The sequence below is a fragment of the Onthophagus taurus genome, chromosome 1 (genome assembly GCF_036711975.1).
Source record: "Onthophagus taurus isolate NC chromosome 1, IU_Otau_3.0, whole genome shotgun sequence".
In the NCBI taxonomy this organism is placed as follows: domain Eukaryota; kingdom Metazoa; phylum Arthropoda; class Insecta; order Coleoptera; family Scarabaeidae; genus Onthophagus; species Onthophagus taurus.
Window position 1 is genome coordinate 1691929 of NC_091966.1, and position 12597 is coordinate 1704525.

Consider the following 12597-nt stretch of genomic DNA (forward strand, 5'->3'; position numbering starts at 1 on the left):
TCATTTCCATAGTACGTGGCGAAGTGTACCCGAAGGCGGCGCGTGTGTTATATGCGTGCGACGAATGCCAACATTTCCACTACAATCACCATGACTCGCAATGGATAAAAATTGAGATTTTGATTTTTTTATTTTCGGACTTATGGTGGAAGTTGAAAAAGAGATACTTGAACGAACCCCGTATGAAAATTTACATATACACACGCGGTTCACGTATTTACATTAGCTTCGGTAGGCATATGTAATAAAACGTGAAAAGATTTCGGGTTTTGAGACTGTGGGAACCGAAACCTCTCCGGTTCGTCGTGTTTACGTTCGGTCGCCGTTCACCTCTTTCCGTTCACACAGATATATGTATATTTCTAAGATTTTTTTTACCTCTAAAATATGTGAATTCGGCGAGTATGTGTGAAAATATGACGCCGCGCTCATAAGTCACCGAGATTTATCGCGTGAGAGAAACCTTATTTTTAAATGACCGTCAAGAAACGAACGAAGAGAGGCAATTTAAATACCACCTAAACACGTACAGTGTAGACACTTGACAGTTCGCGGCTGAAGTGTGAGATTTAAGAGGTGTTTAGACAAGCGGGTGGTTCCTGATATTTACGGTTGTCGTCCAATTACTTTTTCGTGGATTCTAACTTTTCGATGATGTTTAAAAAAGTAAAGGAATAAAACGCATAATGATGTAGGGTTTGTGGAGAATTTGCCTGAAAGTTTGTCTAATTAACACTAACGGGTTGGTAGCCGCAGAAGCTAGAGTAGAATAGGCTCCGGCCCACGGTTAATTGTAATTTCTACGGAACAAATTGCATTGCAAATAGAGAGTGGCATTAGCCTGGCTGTTTGTACGGGGTTGCGAGGGGAAAAGGGGTGATGGGGCGTAGTGAGAGGGCGGCGGCGTCGGTCTGTTTATTCAGAGCCCCCGGAATTAACCGTCCAACTCCCGTCGGTCTCTCTTCAAGCGCTCACCATCTCCGTCTGAGTTCGGAATACCGATAAAACCGCTTAATTCTCTCATTTTCATCCTACGAAGAAGTCGATATGTAACATTAATTATTTTTAAATTATAATATATATATTTATTACGACACTCTTTATCTGTATTATTAATTAAATTCACATTTCTTAAGTTTGTTTTCTTAGTGACCTGGAAAGTGGCATTTCTTGAGAGTGTCGGTGGCGTCGGCGTCGGAATCGTCGTCGTCACGACGTCGTCTCTTGGAAACGAATCGTCCGTCTGAGCTAGTAATAACAATTAAAACGGAAGAGGAACGGTCTTGGCCCGAAAATAAAAGGGTCGCGGAGTTCTAATTTAAAAGGCGGGGCGCAAAAACGAAAAAGTCTTCAAGTCGTCCGACGGAGGAGGCAGAACGACGTTCGCGCGGAATGGATTTATCTATTCCTTGTCTTCGCCCGTTCTACTCCCGCGTTAAGCTTGTTTATTCAGCCGCGCTGCTGCTGCAGCCGCAATGTCCCTTTACTTCTCTTCACTAACCATCTATTTTTCTATTCTTTTTACTTCCCAACGATGACTTAAATACGCATTATAGTCTAAAATCAATTATAAACTAAATAATATCAACTAAGATAAATAAATTTAATTAAAATAAGTTCTTTGTTTATGATTATGAGATTTATGTTGATTAAATTTAACATGATTGTGATAAAGAGCTTGATTAAGGTTAACATCTATGAAGTGTAAGATATTATTGAGAAATATCGAATGTTACACCGAAAATTTTGAGATGAGAATCTCGGGTTGCTAACAAAAATAAGGCTGTTAGAGTATCTTAATGTAGATCTATTCTCTGGGGATAAAACAAACATAGATATTCATTTCATTTATTACACTTGTATAATTTAATGAAATGGAGAAGCTTGTATATAGAACCACATTGTACAATGAAGCGTTAGTATAATTACAAATTAGTACTAGAAAACGAACCTCATAAGTACCATACTATGAAAAAGACAAAACAAAAATAAGGCCAAAAAAGAATCAAACAAATTTAGTTCGAACCACAACCTCTAGTTATTACAATATTTCCACAATTTTGAGAAGTTGGTGAAGAAAAAGATTATTAACTTAGAACTAATAAAGCAGTCAATTTGGATAAAAGTAGAAATACAAATTTCTATAAGCCTGGTGGTTTTGATAAAATGATTAAAACAGTAACTTAGTAGCGGAGCTTCATGAGAAAGTTGTGGCAACATTACTTTTATGCTCAAACATGCTCCTAATGATTCAAAAAGATTTACTCATCCTAGCAGCTAGTTTAACCACTCTATTTTATACAATATCTTAACCCCTTTATATTTAGCATTCATATTTCATGCCAAGTGATTTTGAGCAAAACCTAATCATGAAACTCGAAACCGGCGAGGAATGATGGCTCTGTAGTTATCTTTCCAACGATCCATTTGATAACATTAACTCCTCTAAGATTTTAAAGAAATTGATTTCTCAGAAAAAGCTTAAAAGTGATTGGTAACTCAATTTACTCGAATCGGGTTCGTTAATGAGGCAGATTTATAGATACAGTTGGTGCACATCTTGTATTAACGCAACTATTCGTGTTATCAAATCGTGAATGTAATGACAATACGTGAGAGATAAAAATATAATAGTGTCATGATGGTTTCGATCGTTGACTATGATGTTGACGATTAAATTAGCTATCATTACTTTTATCACGACAGTACGATGTGCTGACGGCTCAAATCACGCTCTAAGATTTTTTTAGCCAGTATGGACTAGAGATGTGTAACACTGCGCTGCGCGGCGCAAATGAGTTAACTCAGTACAGCGTGTTACGTGCGCTGATACCCAATTTTAAAATGAGTCAACTCAATTGCGCCACCGTTGGCGTAGTAAAGCACGCCGGTGTGACTTGATGATTTACAAATATATATGTAAGTGAAAATGCCAGCCCTTAATCACGTATAAAACCTTCATTTGCTAGAACTTCGAACGAGATAGCATGCGGTACCGGCGAGAGATAGATGCGATGCATCCAGCAACTGTGTTATGGCGCAATTGAGTTGATACATTGCGCTAACTTACTTAGGTGCGCTAGTATCAGTGTGTCAGCGCAGCAAATTTTGCTGCGTTACACATGGTTAGTATGGACTACATAGCATTTGAGCTTTCGCCACTTTATATTATTCGTCTGTTCGGTTGATTTTCTAAATCACCGTAAAACTGCTTCATTCGTGATTTTATCTACCCAAAAAAGCTGAAATAACATGTCGAGAACATGAAACCACCAAAATACTTAAGTGATAGAATGCTCTCATTCAAAGAACTTGTAATCAAAACAGCGGAAAATCTAAAATCGAAGAACAATATTATACAAATGCTCTATGGATCATGAAAGGGAGCATCGGTCTTCACCCTGTTCTCAATACTCCTGAGCCTTGTCTTCTGAACCGCTAAATACATAGCGGTACAGATAGCTTTACAGTCCTCCAGACACACAGAATCGATGTTCAGCTCAATGCCACAATGGAAATGATCGCAAAGATTATCAAATCTACTCCACTGCAATAGCTCTATACACCGTTTCCAAACCTGCGCCATATAAATTCTCTCATGAGCAAGTACAAAAAGATCTTGAGCAACCAAAACCTACCAATATATGGGGAGATTGGCGCCAACCTACTTTCTGCAAAAATGGTGTAAGAAGTAATGCCCTACTGCGAATGAGGTGAAAATCAAACCGTGAAACATATTAAAGAGTATTGCCCTAGAACTCCAGAATCAATATCTTACATAAAGAGCTAAATGTCTACTTGTAATCGGAACCGTGAGTGTGAGTTTAATTGCAATTTTAATGATATAGTAATGGTATAAATATATTTATCCAGCCTTCTTAAAAATCCTTCCACATCTCAAATTCATTTCAATAGGGGTCCGTTAATGTCCAGAATTCAACCTCGTACAGGGAAAATATAGCATCTTAGCATTTTTAAATCGTTGTTTATGTCGTGTATATGAAAGATTTGCCTCACTTTTATTAACGTTGTTCGTGTTTTGATTATTCAACTCTTAATTTTCTCACAGATTATATTCTGTTTATTCGTTGGAGTTAGATGCCGTTCACGTAAATCCATGATTCTGATTGTTATTACTTTTCCTTACAGTCATATATTTAGTTATGCTGGTGCTCTGTGTCAGATGGTAATTTTTGGAGTAATGTATTATTTTATTCAGAAGGTTCTGTAGTTGCATTTCCAAACTAATAAAGACTAAGGCATAACGAATTTGATTTACGATTTTCCCATTCATTAACCTCATCGTAAAAGATAGAAGATCAATGGTGACAAAATGCAACCTCTTTTGATTTCTACTTCTTCTGAAGTTTGGTTCCAATATAAATTTGTTATTACTCTTATCTCTTTGTCATTAACTTCTGTATCTTCTAGCACTTGTAGCATCTTATCATGTTGAACTTTATCGACACCCTTCTCAAATCAATATATACGTCATGATTTAAATCGACATCTTTATGCAGAAGAAGTCCATGTCTATAGTCTTCTTTTAGGCAAATCAAAGAATACATTACGAATAATAAGATTTTTCTCATTTTTGACACTCACTCTAAATTCAGCAATAACGGGATCCTTTCTTCCTTTGCTGATCTTAGCGTCTATTCGATTTTCTCTATCAGTCTCCTCTTCTATTTGATGGTAAAAATTCTCCAATTTTTAGTCAGCAGTCACATGGCGGAGCAAACACCTGCACAATATTTATGTTTGCTTCGTTTTAACTACTCCATCATTACTTTAGCATATAGTTATATAATATTATGTAGTATGTATTATTTAGTATTATGAATTACTCTGGCCTCCTCTCTACTAAATGGTATGATCGTCAATTTCAATTTGTTGACGGTGAGGCTATCTCATTTCTTTGATTGTGTCATGTATCTTTCCGCAAGAAAATATATGGTGAAGTATATTAAACACGAGTCACGATCAATTCGCAGAATAAGTAGCTGTATTTTAACATGGTCTTAATTTATTAAATCATTTACTTTGATCTTTCATATGCGAACTAGATTTGGAAATATTATAAATATCAGCTTATAGATTATGCATAAGTACTTACTTAGATTTTAAAATAGCAAATCAAACATCATTAGTATGCTTTGTAGTTTTCTTGGTGTATGTTTAACTAACGAGCGATTCAATTCTAGTAGGCAAATTATGTATCATAGTAATAATTAGTTTAACTAAAAAAGTTAAGGTACCATATTTTCATTTATAACTATAATTTTATCGATTATATCGTGTTATTTAACAGTTGTTTTGATTGTTAAGATTTTCATTAAAATACCACTGAAATCTTTACCTTTTCCCTGAAATCCTTTCGAATCGCTTAATCCATTAATAATAAAGTCATACAGAAATGTGAAGAACGAAGCTCGATAATGAGGGCTTAATGAATAATGACACCTAGGTAAACGGTCGTGACGGTAGTCCATGGTCGCTTGAAAGGTTCTGGTGGGGTACGGAGGGCCACGCGTCAGGTGCAATAGGATGGTAGAGTAGAAAGGTAGACAGAGGGACGACAACGGGGAACGCCAAGAATCCGCCAATATGGCCGTGTTCGGCCAATGAGGACGAAGAGGCAACAATGCCGGGGCAGAGCTAGCGGCGCGACGGCGGCACGGTAGCAGTGAGGGGCCCCTATGTGTTCTACTTCGCGCGACCGCAGCGACAGCCTGCGTCAATATTATTTCAGCATTTCCCCCTCGCACGTCACCCTCCGACAACCCTCTCTCAACGTATCAGTCGATGCTCCCCTCGGTGGTCACGCGTTGCACCATTGTGTCCACTTCCTAAAGTTATAAGTAGGATAGCATTGTACGATTTTCTACCTGAAATATTATATTGAATTTTATTAATATGTAAATTTTGATTTATAAATTTTTTTGCCAATATTAACTTTGTATCTCTTATAAGTTATTTAGATTTACAGGATCAAATCAAGAAGCAACATACCGGGAATTTCATATAACTTACAATATATGAATGCAGTAATAATAGTTATCGAACTAGTGGAAAAACATTCGGATTTAGCCGCACGTCTTTCAAGACGGCTAAACCCGAATTATTCTAGTTCTAGGTGTTGTGTTAAGTGCAAAACTAGAATTAACACTAGACCTAGATCTAGAAACATTCCGATTTAGCCGCACGTCTCTCAAGACGGTTAAACCCGAATGATTCTAGTTCTAGGTCTTGTGTTAGTTCTAGTGATAGTGCCAGTACAAAATTAGAACTAACACTAGTCCTAGAACTAGAAAGTTTTGGGTTTATCCGTGCGCCCTCAGACTTACGAGACGCATAGCTAAACCCGAATGGTTCTGGTTCTAGATCTAGTGTTAGTTCTACTTTTCGTTCAATAAAAATATACCACAATCTAAAGCTGAATAACAGTGAAAACTAGAATTAATACTACACCTAGAAACATTCAGGCTTAGCAGTGTATTAAGAATGTAGTGCACAAAATGGATATACTAGAAATGTGCTAATAAGAACGTCGTGTTATATTATCACACTACTGTATATGAATATGATGACTAAAATTTGTTTATACACAGTGCTTAACATTTCTAATTGTCGTTACTAAACTAATTTTGTGATAACATGTATTGACTAATTAGGAATTATCCTTTGTATAGATCGCTAATAGATAAGTTTATGGTAGCTTACAAGTGTACAGGTAGGCAGCCAACTGGTTGTTGGAAGTGTCGTCTTTGCTCTTGTGTGAAGTCCGTCGTATCCCGTTCTTTCTGATTCCTTTTCGAGCCATTAGGCAGATGTTGAGAATTCACTGTATTCATCATTGCAGTTTTATGAATAGACTTTCAATCCATTTTTCTCTGGCTATATGTACCACTATAGTATACATACCTAGCGCTATGTTAATGATGGGAATTGAAAGCGAGCCCCCTGAATGTGGTTGTAACAAAAGATTCAACGTTAGGTATGGAGACATCACAGTATAAGCTCTCTAAAATGTATTGCTGGAAATAGTCATAAGAAGTGATTAAAATTAGTTAATTTAGGAAGAAATGGCTGACTTTAAAACGTCAAAAAGAAAAATTAAATATGGTTGCCACCGCTAGATGGAGTGGCGATTTTAATTTAATTTAAAGGATTTCTTAAAGATTTACAATTAACGAATATGACCCACACTCAACTATTATATAATCTGATACACTTTCTCACAATTAAATCCGTTTAATTATATAAAATTATTTATTTTTTTAGTCATAATTTATTCATAATATTAACTTGGCACAGTCTAAATGAATTTCCATATAGAGTTGCTAAGCAACCATCGCCAAATTAAAAATGCGCATGATATACGTTGCTCTTGGTGAATTAAATGTCTTTTTTATGCTAATTTAATCATTATTTAAAAAAGATTACATAAAAGGTTATGTTACCTAAGACGGTGTAAAATAGGATATCTTCTTTGCTTAAATTTTCAATATTCCAAATATATGTAGATTGTTTCGTTATTTTCTCATCTCCGCTTCGATTCTACGTGAGCAATGTTGTGTTAGAAAACAGGATTTGGTCAATCCCCCTGTTTTTATAACGAAAAAAATGCAGACGAACCACATGCCCGTTACAGAATTCAAAAATTTCTCAACTTTTAGTACACACCAAACGCGCCATCTATATTACAATACCCCAATTAAACACGATCATTTAATCACTATTTTAATTATTAATTTTTTATGCAATTTTAAATTAATTATATTATTTTTATGTAAATTAATCATTAATAAATAAATTTTTAATAATGTTGCTTTAATTTTAATTTATAAAATTGCAGTTTCCTTGACATGAAACGTCAAAATCCTAACCAAAAATTTTTGTTTGTCAATATGACGAAATTCTCAAAATATAATGTACAGAAACGCAAGTAAAGTTAAAGTGCCTCTTAGGTATCTCCTAAGAAATGCGCAAAATCAAGAAAAATCTCCCAATACCACCCTTCCAACGACCATCTTAACCAAAGGGATTTGTAGATGTTTAAGCAGCAATACTAAAGTATTTATTACGCATCCCCAAATGTTGTGTTTACTCTACAATTTATTTTTTAGATCACAAAAACTATAAATAACGAATTCAATGCTGTTTGTAGTCTTATAAAACGATCCGGTCTTGATGACATAACCAAACTTCCAAGATACCTAAACACACGGCAGTTTCATAAAAGTACTTATAGAAGTAGCGCAACTGGTCCTACTGATCCCAAAAAACGACCTGATAAAAACGAAAATAATAATGACGATGATGATAATAAAATTTCATCGTTATTGGCCAAAGCATTTCTTTGGATGTTATCAGCTTATATGGTTATTGCTATTATATCGTTAATGTTTCCAAGTAGTAATCAACCAGAAGTAAATGTTAAAATTATTTTATTACATTGATTTTAAAAGAATTAATTATAGGTTGTGAGGTACGTTTCGTGGAATGAATTTTTATATCAAATGTTGGCTAAGGGGGAAGTTGAAGAAATCATTGTTCGACCTGATGTGGAGATTGTTACTATTATTTTATTTGATGGAGCGGTTATTAAAGGAAAAAAGGTTTGTATAAATAAAATAATTTTTATTAAAAAAATTGTCTAGTTTTAATGAAACAAAAGTAGAAATAACACTAGAATTAGAAACATTATGAGTTAACTGTACATCTCTTAAGACAGCTAAATCCAAATGATTCTAGTTTTATTATATAATCTAATACATGTACTTTTCTAATATGTATATTTAACCTTTCAACTAATTCAATAAAAATATACAACAATCTAGCGCTGAATAACAGTTAAAACTAGAACTAACACTGGACCTAGACCTAGAAACATTCGGGTTTAGCCATGCAACTAAACCCAAATGATTCTAGTTCTAAGTATAGTGTTAGTTCTACATAGTAACAGTGCTAGTGTAAAAGTAACACTAGACCTAGAACTAAAAACATTCGGGTTTAGCCGCACGTCTCTAAAGACGGCTAAACCTGAATGATTCTAGTTCCAAATAAAAGGTCAAAAAATTCCGAAGAAATTAATTTTTTTGTTCTTAACAACCGGTTTCGGTCAATACTATTTCCGTCTTCAGGTTCGTTGCAAAAACATGAGTAAAACAACTTAGAATCTAAATTTAAGAAACATGAGAAGGATTTCTTTTTTACCGTCAACTAAGCACGCAATCTAACAAATGTTAGTTTAAACGAAAAAGAAATTGAAATACTACAACTTGGCCGCAAATATACATTTATTGATAAAAAACAAAGATAAAGATTTAGCTATAGATTTAGAAAGCCAATTGTATACAGGGTGTATCTGAATGACTACAACAAACTTCAAGGGGTGATTCTTTAGTGAATTTTAAGGGTACTTTGATATATGAACCATGGGCGACTTCGGCTCCCCTAAGGAGCTACACCCCTTCAAAAATGGCGGAAAATGTTGGTTTAATTTTATTTTCTCAAAAACCATAAACGCTAAAATGAAATTTGGGGAATATGTTTAACTCATAATAGGGCACGTTTTGACCCTATTTGTACTTTCAACCTACCGTTCTAAACTACTAAACGTAACCCCCCTCGTTCAATTTATGCCTAGATTTTTTTAATGAAAATGATAAATACATTGCAAAAATTTCAATTAGATAGATAAAACTATTCTAAAACTTTTTTGTCTCTCTGATGTTCTTCTAAAACTTAATAATTTCTGAGAAAAAAAATAATTAAGCAAACACTAACTGTTAAGCTGTAGGGTTGTTAATCGAAAGTTGGAATGAATTTTTAATGAAAAAATCTTAGTAGGCTTTGCAATCTTTGTCATAAATATTTTTGACGTTTAAATGTCAGTGGTTTTCTTACTATTATTATTGTTTTATTTAAAATTTTGAAACGTCGAGTGAACGAGCGTAAATGCGATAGAACTTTATTTAAAAATTAATTTGAAAAACAATAATAATAGTGACATTTACTGACATTTAAACGTCAAAAATATTTCTGACAAAGATTGCAAAGCCTACCAAGATTTTTTCATTAAAAATTCATTCCAACTTTTGATCAAGAACCCCGTTGTTAAACGGGCAGTGTTTGCTTTATTATTTTTTTTCTCAAAAATTAGTCATTTTTGGAAAAATTTCAGAGAGACAAAAAAGTTTTAGAATACTTTCATCAATCTATGTAAAATTTTTCTAATGTATTTATCATCTGCATAAAAAAATTTTAGCAAAAATGCAAAGGGGGTGGTTACGTTTAGTAGTTTAGAAGGGTAGGTTGAAAGTGCAAATAAGGTCAAAACGTGCCCTATTATGAGTTAAACATATTCTCCAAATTTCATTTTCCTAGCGTTTATGGTTTTTGAGAAAGAAAAATTAAACCAAAATTTTCCGCCATTTTTGAAGGGGTGTAGCTCCTTAGGGGAGCCGAAGTCGCCCATGGTTCATATATCAAAGTACCCTTAAAATTCACTAAAGAATCACCCCTTGAAGTTTGTTGCAGTCATTCAGATACACCCTGTATACATAAAGATTTTTTCAATATAAAAAAAGATTTAACACCAACTGTCAAAACTTTAAAACGCACAAAAACCAAATGACAACCATTAGAAACTATTAAATAACTAACATTATTATACTTGGAGATAAAAACGCAGGAATAGTATTAATTGATAAGAAAGAATACATTTTAAGCGGCCTTCACAGGATTAATATACAGTGTGTCCCAGGATAGATGTTACAAGAGGTATAATGACTTAAAAATGTTGAAATTTTATTTTAAGGCTAAGGAATTAAGCCCTGCTAGGTGTGAAGAGAATATTAAGAATATTTTCAAAACAAAGGCGGCTTTGACTGACAAGGGAAGTATCAGAACTGTCTCTCACCGATTTTGTTGAAATTTGGTACAGCGATAGTATGACCAAAAATAAGGTTTACGGATTTTTTATACGTGTTAATAAAGCCCCTGGGGCGAGTTATAAGGGTTGGAAATCGGGGCGAAATATATATATTCGCTTATAGGTTGAAAGCGAAAATAGCTATCGAAATGTAGTAAATGTAAACTGATATTCATTTTCAAAGAGCTTTCCATTGATATACCACACATATATCTGAGGGCTTCAGGAGGTAAACTACCCCTACTTTTTTGGAATATTTTAAAAACTACCCTGTTGATTTTGGCGATATTATGTATCCTTATAGTACGTTTAAAAATATTAATGACGTCTTTTTTCTTATTTGCCTCTGACCATCCCCTGCAAAGTTACGGGGTATGATAGATAACCCCTTTCCTTAATAATAAGGTGATAAACTGTTACACTTTTGAACAATATTTTGAAGAAAACCATAAATTAGTTGTAAATTAAGATTTTTTCTTCTATAATTCGAGAACGGGTGGCGATATCGAGATGCGGTTTTCACTAAAATTTAGCAAATTTTAAGGTGACTAAGAATCTGTGAAGTAAATAGTATCGTTCCATTTAACTTTTCTTCAAAAATCACAAAAATATGTAATCGCTGCAGATAACGCCCTCTGGCTTATTTGTTTTAAAGCAAACGGTCTTATTGAAAATATCTTTAAAAAGAGCATAAAATGCTCTTTCAAACAACACCAAAAATATTCAAATCGGTTGAATGGTCCAGGAGATATTAAAATGTAAACATATGAAAACGCATTGGCCTCCCCCTCCCTTATTATGACAGATATGAGAAATATCGCAAAACAAAAGCGATGCGGTATTATCCAAGCTATTAAATCATGTTGTCAAAATTATAGCTCATCGTCTAAGTTTCTGAGATAGCGGGAACTTTATGTTTCTCAATGGCAGTTACGCCCCCTAGCGGTCGAATTACGAACTCCAAAATAATTTCCAGGTATTTCTCTTGGTCACTTTGCTTATAAAGATTTTTTCCCAAACCTCTAGACCTTACCGTTGTCGATATACAGCCGCTCCGTACGCTTAACGGGACACCTGTATAGTAACTGAAATGTGAACTAAAACTGAGGAATAATACTATTTATTTGTCAATATTTGCGACTACTTAAATCATTTTTTTTATGGCATTTTTCATTGTCTTTTTTTCTTCACTCTGATCTAATCTATAATATGGTGGTTTAATCAGTGTAGGTAGGTCTTTCTGAAATTTTGCCATAATTTCTCATTCTGAACAACTTTTCTTAATGATATTTTGCCATATCATGAACAAAAAGGTTACTTTACCTGAACTCAAAATAGTTTTCGCTTCACTATCAAGGCCGAGTTGATTTTCAAAATATGATAATATACTTAAAATTCTCTCCACACCAAGCAGGGCATAATTCCACAGCCTTAAAATAAAATTCAAAATTTTTTAACTCATTATACCTCTTGTAACATCTATCCTGGGACAAACTGTATATTGTCAATAAGATATTGTCAATATGGCCAATAAACATTGACAAACTGTAGTTGCTTCAGACTATCAATATTTATTGGCGATCTACTTAGTGTTGTGTTTTGCGCTGGCAGTCAAAGATGTCATACCGTCAAAAAGCTTGTGTAGCTATTATTGGATA

At 34.2% G+C, this 12597-nt stretch overlaps 1 protein-coding gene and 1 long non-coding RNA gene across 2 annotated transcripts in view; one reads left to right on the top strand and one right to left on the bottom strand.

Annotated features, from left to right (window-relative positions):
• The window catches only part of LOC111418043 (SPG7 matrix AAA peptidase subunit, paraplegin), a 29882-nt gene that overhangs the window by 14890 nt on the left and 2395 nt on the right, over positions 1-12597 (top strand). The window contains exons 2-4 of the mRNA XM_071194015.1: positions 7859-8076; positions 8130-8432; positions 8484-8621. Of these exons, the coding sequence (XP_071050116.1) occupies positions 7933-8076; positions 8130-8432; positions 8484-8621 (585 nt within the window). The 5' untranslated portion in view covers positions 7859-7932. The remainder of the gene's footprint in view (positions 1-7858; positions 8077-8129; positions 8433-8483; positions 8622-12597) is intronic.
• LOC139428943 (uncharacterized) lies at positions 1121-7081 on the bottom strand. The gene is made up of 3 exons (XR_011639623.1): positions 6724-7081; positions 5360-5888; positions 1121-1557 (listed from the first exon to the last, which is right to left on the bottom strand). It is a non-coding gene; the product is annotated as an uncharacterized lncRNA (long non-coding RNA).